Source organism: Asterias rubens (assembly GCF_902459465.1).
Source record: "Asterias rubens chromosome 8 unlocalized genomic scaffold, eAstRub1.3 super_scaffold_89, whole genome shotgun sequence".
In the NCBI taxonomy this organism is placed as follows: domain Eukaryota; kingdom Metazoa; phylum Echinodermata; class Asteroidea; order Forcipulatida; family Asteriidae; genus Asterias; species Asterias rubens.
The window spans coordinates 199,539-211,895 of NW_022985693.1; the positions used below are offsets into that span (position 1 = coordinate 199,539).

Genomic DNA, 12,357 nt, shown 5'->3' on the forward strand with positions numbered 1-12,357 from the left:
TAAAAAATTGTTTAGTAAATGTTAAAGGCACTGGACACTATTGAGAATACAGGGGTCACCTTCACAAAGAGTTGGGACTAGTCCTAACTTAGGACTAGTCCTAGGAGATATTAAAATCCTAAGGCTAGTCCTAAGTTAGGACGAGTAACTCGAGTTAAAAGACTAGTCTTAAAGGCAGTAGACACTATTACTCAAAATAATTTTTAGAATAAAACCTTACTTGGAAATAAGTTATAGGAAGACGTTGATAGCATAAAACATCGTGAGAAATAGCTCCCTCTAAATTGATGCAGTTTTCGAGAAAGAAGTAATTTTCCTCAAATTTGATTTTGAGACCTCAAGTTTAGAATTTAAGGTCTCGAAATCAAGCATAAGAAAGCACACAACTTCGTGTGACAAGGGTGTTTTTTCTTTCATTATTATCTCGTAACTTCGATGACCGATTGAGCTAAAATTTTCACAGGTTTGTTATTTCATGCATATGATGAGATACAGCAAGTGAGAAAACTGGTCTTTGACAATTACCAAAAGTGTCCACTGTCTTTAACTCTTTGTGAAATCCACCCCTGGTCTTTGACAATATTACCAAACAGTGCCCAGTGCCTTTAAAGGGTCTGGGTACTTTTTACACAATGTCCACAGATTTCGAGAAATGAGTAAAACAATGTCACACAAGTTATTTTAGTCTCAGTATTAGCATGTTAAAACGTATTAGCATGTAAAAACCATAACATACCATACATGTAACTGGTTCATACGTTTTTACTTGCAATCACTGAAAGTGAGACGAAAGTGATTTTGGTGACTTGTTTTAGTACTCATTTCTCAAAAACTACAGCACCTCAGCAAGTAATATTGTAAGGGAAGCTTTCTACCATCATTATCTTCAAACTGTGTAAGTTTAATGTAAATCTGTGGACATTATGTTTTGCGTTACAAAAAGTACCCAAATCTTAAAATTGTTAAAATACAAAAATTACACAAGTACAGTTACTTCCTCCAAAAGTTCTGATCCTGCGCCATTTTTTTCTTGAAGTTCTGAAACCATTTATCTAGGACCGTCATGGGGATCCAGCTGATGTTTGGCTGGGGTGTCATCTGCGACTGGTTTATTCCGAACGACGAGGCGTAGTTGTAGAAGTTCTCCAACATCTTCATGGAGAACTCTGAGGAGCTGGTCAAAGTCAACGTCTTAATAAATGGAGAGAAAACAAAAAGTAAGTAAAAAGCACTGGACCCCTTTGGTAATAGGCCGATCCATTTAGCTCCGCCCCATCATTGCGTATTGACCAATCACATCCCATTGCGCAACACAAAGTCTGACAAATAAAGTCTGACAAGCGTATGCTTGGCGTGGGCGGACGAGTTGTGCAGAATGGCATAGGAGAGCCTCACGTGTTCTTGCTCACATGTGCGCCGTGGGCGGAGCCTAATGGATCAGTCTATTGTCAGAGACCAGTTTTCAAGCACTTGCCATGCCCATGTATCACAACATGTATGCATAAAATGTAACAAACCTGTGGAAGTTTGCCTTAATCGATTATCAAACTTCCAGAAAATAGTTGAAGAAAAAATTCTTTTTAGAAGTCTGAGAAAGGCTTCACGCCTGAAGTCTTTCGCAGATGCAAATATTTCAGTGAGAAATCACTTCTTTCTCAAAAACTTTGTTACTTCAGAGGGAGCCGTTTCTCACGATGTTTTATTTTATCAACAGCTCTCATCGAGTCGCATTGTGTTTCTGATCGTGATGTCCGATTGTGTTTCGTAAGTTAATTATGTCGTCGTAAATAGTTGTGAGCAACACCATTGGTTCACCAAGCAGGAAGCCACGGCTATTGTTGTAGTTGTCGTGGAGGTACGATTAACCGAGTAGTTAAAAAACGATAGTCGCTACTCGACTAAGCAATCAATAGTTGCGACTTTGACACTAGTCGCAATAGTCGCCCAGGCTTAATTGCATCACGATTAATTGAAGACGTATTAATAATAAAGACAAGTTCTTATTCAGCGCATTTTTCAATAACCATCTCAATGCGCTTTAGATTAGTGCCCTGGTCATTGGGCAAATTACATCCCTGTAATCTTTCTCAGCCCCCCTGGGGAGTATACAGCCCTGAACTGCTTTGGCACACCAGTGGCTTTTTCATACACAATATCAACCTCTACCCTCGCAGGTACCCATTTATACCCCTGAGTGGAAAGAAGCAACTATAGTCAAGTGTCTTGCTCAAGGACACAAGTGTCATGACTGGGATTCGAACCCACACTCCGCTGACTTTTCCACCTGAACTTAGATTCAATGCCCTTAATCACTCGGTCATGACACCCAACAAATCCAATGCAGCCCTTTCATTTTTCAAATGTTACTAAAGCTTCCAAATGTTTCCGCCCCAGAAAAAGCCCTAATATTTAGGACTCTGTTTCTGTGAACAGCACAAAGGAAGAGTCCTATAGAGGGCTAGGCGCAACCTGAACTCCTGAGATACTGGGCCCAATTTCATAGAGCTGCTTGAAGACACTGGACACTATTGGTAATTGTCAAAGACCAGTCTTCTCACTTGCTGTATCTCAACATTTGCATAAAACAACAACCCTGTGAAAATTTGAGCTCATTCGGTCATCTAAGTTGCGAGATAATTATGAAAGAATAAAAACACCCTTGTCACACGAAGTTGTGTGCTTTCAGATGCTTTATTTCGAGACCTCAAAATTCTTAATCTGAGGTCTCAAAATCAAATTCGTGGCAAATTACTTCTTTCCTGAATACCACCTTAATTCAGAGGGAGCCATTTCTCACTAAGTTTGTTACCATCAACCGCTCTCCATTACTTGTTACCAAGTAAGGTTTTATGCTAATAACTATTTTGAGTAATTACCAAAAGTGTCCACTGCCTTTAAGCACAAAATAAGCTAAGCAAATCAAAGTTACCAGCCAGTGAGAATTTTTTTAACAGTATTTTCTACTTGAGCAGCTCTATGCGATTGGGACCTTGTTAACCGGAATAAAGTTACCACATGTACAAGGGTGTTTTTTTCTTTCATAATTCTTTCACAGGGTTGTTTTTTTAGGCAAATGTTGAGATACAGCAAGTGAGAAGACTGGTCTTTACAATAACCAATACCCAGCCGACTGTGCACAACAACAAAATAAAAACGTACCTGGGTACTTTCTGCTGGTATCTGATGCTGGATAACGTGAAGGGGTTCCACAGAGATTCCAATCTGTGACATCGTCTTCATCGGCTGCTGTACAGGCATAGACTGCATGAATGAGTTGTTTGTAGAACTTCCTTTGAAAGACACATTCAAACAAAATCATAAAAAGACAATCAATCAATCAACCGGCAGAGGCAGCAAGGGTCCATCGCGCCGATTTCATGTGTCCACGTCCTACAGCCTCACGCCACATGTGGGCGATTTCCCTAGGCTGGCCAAGTTGTTGGGCCTAGGATGACCGAGGGCGGCCTCTGTCTAGGTCTCTTCCAGCCAGGAGCTAGTCTTGGTTCAAGACTCTCCTGGATTTGTCACAACAGGGCGCGCAATCACCCCCAACGCGCTATCAACCACGAACCGCTATCACCCGAGAACCGCTATCACAGGAGAGTCTTGGCACATTCGTTAAATCTCCCCCCCAAAAAGGGGCGGGCTCTGCGGGAAACCTACGCACACGCATTATGTTTCCCCCCCGATTTTGGGGGGAGATTTAACGAATGTTCCAAGACTCTCCTGTGATAGCGGTTCGTGGTTGATAGCGCGTTGGGGGTGATAGCGCGCTTTCTTGTTACAAATCCAGGAGAGTCCTGAACCAAGACTAGCCAGGAGCTGGTGCTAGGCCTCCCCTGGAGTTGATGGCGATGCTTTAGAGCTTTTTTAGCTGGGATGTTGTCAGCTAGGCGAGCGACATGACCGAAGAAGGCAGAGTAGCGGTGTTGAATTAGTTGGTTGATGGGGGGGGGGGGGGGGGGGGCGGACACGTTCTTTGGGTGACCTCATTGTTGTTGACGAAGTGGAACCGCTGGATGCCAAAAATAGATCATTGACACTGGAAACCTTTAGTAATATTTTCAGAGACCAGTCTTCTCACTTGGTGTATCTCAAAATATGCACAAAGAACAAACCTGTGAAAATTTGAACTCAATTGGTCTTCGAAGTTGTGAGAGAATAATGGAAGAGAAAACACCCTGTTCGTACGAAGTTGTGTGCTTTCAGTTCAGATGCTTGATTTCCAGACCTCAGCTGAGGTCTCGAAATCAAATCAAATATTTTAGTGAGAAATTACTACTTTCTCAAAAACTACGTTACTTCAGATTCAGAGGGAGTCGTTTCTCACAATGTTTTTTACTATCAACAGCTCTCCATTGCTCATTACCAAGTCAGTTTTTATGTTAACAATTATTTTGAGTAATCACCAATAGTGTCCAATGCTTCTAACCAAGATGATTTCTTGCTTTGCTTTAGGGAATATCTCAATAGTCTTGCTCTGGGCAAGAAGGATTGTTCCTGTAGGTATTTGGGCAATTCCAAGCAAACATGGACATAACACACAAAAATCAAGTTTATGTCACAACTTTCTTTCCACTTAGAAGTTATAGCTAACATATGAAACCAATTTATTTTTAGTTGTTGACAAGGAATGAACCCAATTATTGCCAAATCAGAACTCGGCTTGGGCACCATGTAGGCGTGGCTACATTGCCTGGAAAACTGTAATGCGACTGACCGTAATGCGACTGACCATGGTTTTGCCATGTGTACCTAAAAGTTCAAGTTGCTGACCATTTATAAGTATCCTGTTGGATACTCATGTATAAGAGTTGTGTGTTACATATAGTAACACAATCAGTCTATAAACTTAGAGGAAAGAATATCTCACACAGAACTTCTAGCACCACGATCGAGAAATGACACTGAAAAGTGTTATGCGACTGACCATGGAATTGCCCATTTGCACGTACATGGACATGTAATCATAATATTTTGCAGGTGGAGATGTGACAGTTATGCCAATAAAACGGGATATAAACACCGGCCTGATGAAACATATTGACTACATTTTTTTGTCAACCATACCTTTCTTCAAGCCGACTACTTTAAAAATGGCACTTGGCTTTTCGTTGGTGATGAAACCGAGAAACATCCAGACCATTTCGCCCTCCGGTGACGGCCAACTGAAGTAGATGGCCCTGCCCATTCCCTCTGGAAACGCTCCGGTCCCGGTCAGGAAGACAACGATGTGGTTGATGGTAGCCGCATTGAAAATGTTGAAGAGGACATGAGTGTCGTCTATCTGTTGCATGTCCGTCTGGACCTAGAGAGTAAAATGGGTGAAACTAGTTAAGAGATGGTTGCGAGAACTAGATGTTAAATTTGCATTTGGGATAAAGAATTTCATATACTTTTGATTTTACCATTACACCGACGAGTAACTTTCACGAGTTCTCAGGCATACTCGATTACTTGGGTGGGATTAGAACCCAGGACCTTTGCAAATCTGTAGCAGTGTCTTACAAACTAGACCACCTAGAGTGCCTGGTAGCTAGAGGCAGTTTGAACCCTTTATTTAGGATGGTAAGAAGACACTGCTCGTTAACTGCAAGGGTCGATGGTACGAATCCCACCCAAGTAATATGCCTGTGATTTTTTTTTCACAGAACTCGGGAAAGTACCGAGTACTAACATATCGGTGTAAAGGGTAAAACCACAATTGATCTGATTGCGAGTTTAGTGTTGGGGATGGGGAACAGAGGGATCTCCCTCACTCCGAGGTCTCTGTAGAAAGACAACGATGTGGTTGATGCTAGCCGCATTGTCATTGTTAGAGGATGACGTGCGAATCGTAAACCTTTGAATGTCCGTCTGGACCTGAGAATAGAATGGGTGAGAATAGTTAAGAGATGATTGCGAGTGTAAAGCCCGATTCATACTTCTTCCTGCGAAAGCGAATGTGAATGCATTGTAATTTTGCACCCCAAATTCGCAAGGAATAGTTCACATCAGTTTGCTAAGTGCTAAACAGCCATGTGAAATCGTCACCATTTGTTCTATCGCATAATTGCATTCGCATTTGCAGGAAGTATGAACCTGACTTTACACTCGCAATCCTACTGCTACTTGCCGTCAACTCGTTTGGTGTCGTCCACTCCGTCAACACAACCAAATATCATTTTTATAAGTTATTCCAATGGCCAACAACTCAGACAAGAGAGCATTGTACTTTATATAGCCCAGGTTGGACTCCTCCGTTGCATGCAGTGCGACGGAGTCCAAAGGTCCCGTACCATTGCGAAAGATTTTCAAAAATCTGTTAAAAATATTTCTACCTAAGTTGGGAGTCTGAACTTTTACTCACATGTTCCTTGTAGTTGGAACTCCAAGCCCGTGTTATTTAAAATTGTTGACTTGTCTCCTTTGGTGTTAATATTTTGTGAAAAGAAAATTGAAATTTACGTTTTCCATTCCCACGTCGTCCACTAACTTCCGTGTAAACACTTTCTTGCACTGATCACTGGCGGCGCCATCAACTTGCGTCAACCACTCACTAAGCAGATGGATAATAGTCAGCGAGCAATTTACACAAAGCGCAGAACATAGTAAACCGAGCATAGACGTCTTGTGCCAAGACTCCATGTGCTGGAAGCGTATGTTTTTCCCAGGACAGATGAGGCCGTTAAGTTGGCGCATGCTAAGTGGCCTCATCGGTCCTAGGAAAAAAATATACGCGCGCAGGAAAGCGCCCTCTGTTGTCCGTCTATATGACAAGACGAAGCCATGTAAAAGAGCAAGATGGCGGCAGACGGCTTTGCTGCTTATAAATATTTTTAAAGAAAAAAACTCACTTTGTAACCGAAATTCAACCTGAAACTTTAAAAAATTCTATTTGAGGTGTAGTGCTTTCCAGTTTTATGCCTCCTGGATTTTACATGTGTACTGGAGGAGTTGAAGGCGATTTGATAGCACCTACCCAGTTGACGGCGAATAGCGGCAAGACAACGCGCTGCACTCTAAAGCCATGCGCACTTGAGCTCACACTATCAAGTGGTATACAATGATCAACATCGCCAGTGCAGAACTTCGACATATTTTCGGAAATAATTTCTTCCATGGATATATTTGTTAGCTGTAAACTCGATGAAAATATAGTGAGGGACACTATGAATATATGAACGGAATTTCAACTTCTCAAATCAGGTAAAAAATTAAGAAAATTGTAGTCAAATTTGTGTTCGCATTGTAAAGAACCTTTATACCCAGGACGTCAGTGCAGTGGTACTCTAATCATATTTGAGTTTGTTTTTTAGTTTTGTCAGGTTTATTTTTTAATTTCTATGGGGTGTTTTAGTTTTTGTTTTAAATAAGTTTCAAAGATCCATTCTTTTGTATTTAATCTGTTCTTAATCTGAGCACTTATGTGGATTTGTGCGCTCTATAAGACCTCGTTATTATTTTTATTATTATTATCGCGCCCAACAGAAACTCTGCTCATTTTTCTTGTTAACTTTACCTCTTTTCACCAATCCAGTGCTTTCTTAATATTTTTTATCTTCAAATTTTCATCCACAGATTTCACGTTTCTTTTTCACTTCTCCAGAGAAACGGCACCCTCTGAAGTGCCATAGTTTCCGAGAAAGAAGTAATTTTCCACGAATTTGATTTTGAGACCTCAGATTTAGAACTTGAGGTCTCAAAATCAACCATCTAAACGCACATGCCTTCGTTTGACAAGGTTTTTTTTGTCTTTCATTCATATCTCGCAAGTTCGATGACCGATTGAGCTCAAATTTTCACAGGTTCGTTATTGTATGCATATGTTGAGATACACCAACTGTGAAGGCTAGTCTTTGACAATAACCAATAGTGTCCACTGCCTTAAGGGAGAATGCTGACTGGCTCATTAATGTCTCAATAACAAACATTACACAACGTACCCATGGCTCGGTACACCGTACCGATGTTCCCGTAGGCTATGCCCAGTCCGCGAGGGTTTCCCGTTTGACTGTGGACTTCCAAGCATTCCACAAGGAGCAAGATGGCCGCCTCATTGTCCTTCAGAGCTGATGATGAAGAGAAGAACAGACACAAATCAAAAATGATTTTGATTTTCAAATAATTATTGACTTCTTTAAAGTAATTATCCCCGGGGGTGCTATCTGATAGTGGCTTCCTTTATATAGCACAATAGGAAAAATATAGCACAACTACGTCCCATATCCAAAGAGGTCCTAGGCCGAGGTCTTGTTGGATGTGAGATGCAGACGCACTATATTTTTCCGTTAGCCCTATATAGGACTCTTCCTATGTACACAGATACAGAGTCCTAACTATTGAGGCCTGTTACTTGGGCGGAACATTTTCAAAGCTTCATAACTCAAATCTTACCTGCAACAAGCCACTAATTGCCACAGATTCACATTCCATGGCGGCATACATTTTTTCTGCGGTGGGTTTTGGTCCTCATATATTCCTCACAAATCCGTCATTTTCGTGAAATAATGCAGCTCCCAACGTTAAAAAAATCCTGTTTTTATCGTTTTCTCAGTGTTGTCTGTTGCCGTGCGTCTGCGTATACATTCCCATGCAAGACGCATGATGCAAGACGCATGAATTCTTGGTCACCATACTCTTGACTGCACAGCATTAACACACAAATGCAACGCAAGATTTGCGCATCTCGCGTAAACACGGCAGACTGTGAGAGTACGAACAAAAATGGGAATTCCTTAACGTTGGGAGCTGCATTATTTCATGAAAATGACAGATTTTTGAAGAATATATGACGATCAAAACCCACCGCAGAAAAATATATGCTGCCATGTAGTGTGAATCTGTTGAAATTAGTGCTTTCTTGCAGGTAAGATTTGAGTTATGAAGCTTTGAAAATGTTCCGCCCCAGAAATGTACCCTGATATCCAGGATGTCACTGTAGTATTACGAAAGTGTAAGGCCGCCAGGACTAATTTTTCCGTACTCCATGAGCGTGTGTGTGATAACTTATAATACTTAAAATTCAAACCTGTGTATATCTTGCCGAGGCAGTTTAAGGCACGCGACTTCATCGCCAAGTACCCGATCCTGTCGGACAGCTCCAAGTGTATGGCGTGGTAGACCAAGGCCATGTCGTAGTCCGGTGGGCTCATGGAGTAATGAGTGAAGCCAATGTTGAAGCAGGATACAACTAGAGCTGCCTGGTCACCTAGGGAAGAACAGGTATAATGTAAGAGGGTTGTTCACGTTATCAACATATCCGATCCTGTCTGAGAGCTCCAAGTGTATGGCGTGGCAGATCAAGGCCATGTCGTAGTCCGGTGGGCTCATGGAGTAATGAGTGAAGCCAATGTTGAAGCAGGAAACCACTAAAGCTGCCTGTCACCTAGGGAAGGAGAGCAGGTATGAACGAGAGAGCCCAATTTCATAGCGCTGCTTAACTGTAAGCAAATTTGCGTGCTTACTGTAGCAGAAAAATTTGCTTAAGCCTTAGCGTATTTCACAGGTTAGCAGAAAAATTGGACGGCCATTGCGTGTTTACCATGGATTTGCATTGTGACGTCATTTATTTTCGTGCGGTAAGCACCAGAAGGTTAGCATGCCTTTTCATGTGCTTACGGTTAGCAGCGCTATGAAATAGAAATTGCACAGTAAGCACAAAATCGACTGTTAAGCAGCGCTATGAAACTGGGCCCAGGTATGAACGAGAGAGCATACTGATCGAAACGTTGAAATAACTTGCCTCTTTGTTTTGCGAACACAAACTGTTGTTTCTGATGGGTAAGGGCATCGGTGAACCGCCCCTCCGACCGAAAAGTGGTTCCCAAGTCCCCATGGCGATCTGCCACGGCAACAGGATCTTCAAGTCGCTCGGCGATAGCGATGGCTTCTCTTAAGTACTCTTTAGCTGTTCCGAAGTCTGCTGAAGCCCTGGAATGCAATGCAACAATCATAAATTTAGGCTGGTTTTATCCCATTGGTTGAAAAATGTCATATGACGACGCTTACCAGGGCCAAATTATAGAGAGCTGCTTAAGCAGAAAATTGTTGCTTTTAGCATGGAGCAATACTCCATGCTTTTAGCAATTCCAAACAAGATACCAGGTACAGATAGCACACATGACAAAATATCTTGGCTGGTAAACTTATTCTGGTAAGCAATATTGTTTGGTGTTAGCTACTTTTGTGTTTTGAAAGCAGCTCTATGAAATTGGGCATCTGAATTAAAATTTTGAAGCATAACAAAAGACAACCAGATAGATCGGTGGCTTCGACAAACTTACCTACAAGCATTTCCAAATGACTATAACATTAGCCCCCTATCCGTTTCAATAGCGGCTGGAAAACCTTGGCAATAGCCTCCTTCAGATGTCATGTTTTCCTTGTAAATTTCCTTGCTATAGGGGTTGAATTCACAAAGTTCTTAGGACCAATCCTATGTAGGACTCTTTAGGAATTATTACAAACTTAAGGCTAGTCCTAAGTTAGGACGAGTAACTTGTCCTCTCTTCCAATGGAGAGATGGATATTACAGACAGGCTTTAGGAACTCCCATGGGGTCTCCTATTTCCCCAGTCTTAGCGAACATTTTCATGGAAGATTTTGATCAGAAAGCCCTGGGTACCGCTCGACTCAAACCCAAACTTTGGCTCCGATATGTGGATGACACGTTCATCATTTGGTCACATGGATTGGAAAACCTTGATGACTTCCTTAGTCACATTAACCGCCAACACCCTAACATTCAGTTCACCATGGAAACTGAGACATCCGATTCATTACCTTTCCTTGATGTACTCATTTCCAAGAAGACTGATGGTTCTCTAGCACACTCCGTGTACAGAAAACCCACCCATACAGACCGCTACCTCAATGCTCGGTCATTCCATCCTCCTTCTGTGAAAGCCTCAGTGAACCGGACCCTACTTCAAAGGGCACACTTTATTTGTGATAAGGAACATTTACCTAATGAACTTGAGCACCTTAACACAGTGCTAAAAGAGAATGGGTATAAACCAAACAAAAGAGAGTCCCTTTCAAAACACAACTCTCAGTCTGCACAATCCAAAGATATGCCCATTGCGGTCCTTCCGTACAATGGTCATACCTCACACAAAATTCAACGGATCCTCCGTGAGGCCGAAATCAAGGTCTACTACTGAACTCGCAACAAGTTGGATACTAAGCTACACACTCACAAAGACAAGCATGACTCTAGCAGTCAGGCAGGGGTCTATCGAATTTAATTGTACTTGTGGTAAAGTGTACATTGGCAAGACCGGTAGAGACCTAACTACCAGGCTAAAAGAACATAAAGCACACGGCCGCAGAGGAGAATATGATAAATCTGCCATTGTCAAACACTCCACCGATTTAGACCATGTCATAGATTGGGATCAGGCTCGTATCATAGCACCTGAGAGACATTGGTATACAAGGCGTATAAGGGAAGCTATCGAAATATACAGACACGACACTGTGCCACAAGATATCGACTACTTCATCAGCAGCATTTGGCATACTATCCTACCACCCTCCTCCTCTAACAACCCCCAACCTACTGACACGCCTCACTACACCCGAGAGGTTTCTCACACAATGGCCAACCCTAACAATAGCCCAGAGCCCGCCAACCACACAACCAATCAGAGCATTGATTGACCTGCAGTGGATCCACTGAACCCCTATGAATAAGCCCACTCTTCTCTTACCTCTTCAGTCTCCTGACGATGACTAGAGCAAGCTAGTCGGATATACTACCAAGCTTATCAACCAAAGCTAAAGACAGCCAGGCCAGACCTTCGACCGGCAAGAGGCGAGGTCCTAGACCAGATTTAAGTAGCTCTCTCAGTGGTACAGCCTTCATGGAGGTAGCCAGTGTAGCTAGTACTATGTCAATATCCAGCATGCCTGGAGATCTAGAGAGAAAGGAAAATGCAGATGCAGGATACGGAGAGATCTATTAAGTCCACTAGCGAAATGCAAGTCAATTTTACTCTTCCTGACGATGATTAGAGCAAGCTAGTCAAAACGTTGAGACCAATTTGAGAACTGACTCCGCAGTAGTACAATTAATCATGATCCTATAAGCTAAAGTAGTAGTCCCAGCCTATTTTCTATACCATCCAAGTTCTATAGCACATTTTACACTGACCAAATCAATGCAATTTACATTATTGCCCTTGTCATCGAGTCAATAACATTCCTATAAACTTTCTCAGCTCCCTGGGGATTTCAACCCCGAGCTGCCATGGCGCTCTAAAGGCATTTTCACTCACAATATCAACCCCTACCCTCGCAGCAACCCATTTATACCCCTGGGTGAAGAGAACGAATTATAGTAAAACATATACTCCAGCACATACCCCCCTCAAG

The 12,357-nt window shown here is 42.2% G+C and overlaps 2 protein-coding genes across 6 annotated transcripts; one reads left to right on the forward strand and one right to left on the reverse strand.

The window, feature by feature from the left end:
• Positions 1 to 920: 920 nt before the first annotated feature.
• LOC117305531 (protein Hikeshi-like) lies at positions 921 to 10,229 on the reverse strand. Of its 5 annotated transcripts, none has more exons than XM_033790404.1 (5): positions 9,725 to 10,229; positions 9,011 to 9,190; positions 7,926 to 8,051; positions 5,071 to 5,308; positions 1,139 to 1,191 (listed from the first exon to the last, which is right to left on the reverse strand). In XM_033790404.1, exons 1-4 carry the CDS (start codon positions 9,933 to 9,935, stop codon positions 5,091 to 5,093), a joined length of 735 nt encoding a protein of 244 aa, XP_033646295.1. In that variant the 5' UTR covers positions 9,936 to 10,229; the 3' UTR covers positions 1,139 to 1,191; positions 5,071 to 5,090. The 5 variants fall into 5 exon arrangements, with proteins under 5 accessions (XP_033646298.1, XP_033646295.1, XP_033646294.1 ...); XM_033790403.1 differs by lacking the exon at positions 1,139 to 1,191 and adding an exon at positions 3,177 to 3,261 and having other exon boundaries at positions 9,725 to 10,228; XM_033790402.1 differs by lacking the exon at positions 1,139 to 1,191 and adding an exon at positions 3,206 to 3,290 and having other exon boundaries at positions 9,725 to 10,225.
• Positions 10,230 to 10,294: 65 nt separating this feature from the next.
• On the forward strand, positions 10,295 to 11,599 carry LOC117305532. The gene has a single exon (XM_033790408.1). The coding sequence runs from the start codon at positions 10,536 to 10,538 to the stop codon at positions 11,142 to 11,144; it is 609 nt and encodes a 202-aa protein (XP_033646299.1). The 5' UTR covers positions 10,295 to 10,535; the 3' UTR covers positions 11,145 to 11,599.
• The last annotated feature ends 758 nt before the right edge of the window (positions 11,600 to 12,357 follow it).

What these genes read in the sequence shown, in the direction of transcription:
- LOC117305531 (XM_033790404.1), bottom strand. Translation starts at nt 9,935, where the DNA reads ATGATTGTTGCATTGCATTCCAGGGCTTCAGCAGACTTCGGAACAGCT. An exon ending in TGTGTTCGCAAAACAAAGAG is followed by an intron (nt 9,191 to 9,724) that starts GCAAGTTATTTC and finishes GTTCTTCCCTAG; the next exon opens with GTGACCAGGCAGCTCTAGTT. An exon ending in TACGGTGTACCGAGCCATGG is followed by an intron (nt 5,309 to 7,925) that starts GTACGTTGTGTA and finishes TTTACTCTCTAG; the next exon opens with GTCCAGACGGACATGCAACA.
- LOC117305532 (XM_033790408.1), top strand. Translation starts at nt 10,536, where the DNA reads ATGGGGTCTCCTATTTCCCCAGTCTTAGCGAACATTTTCATGGAAGAT.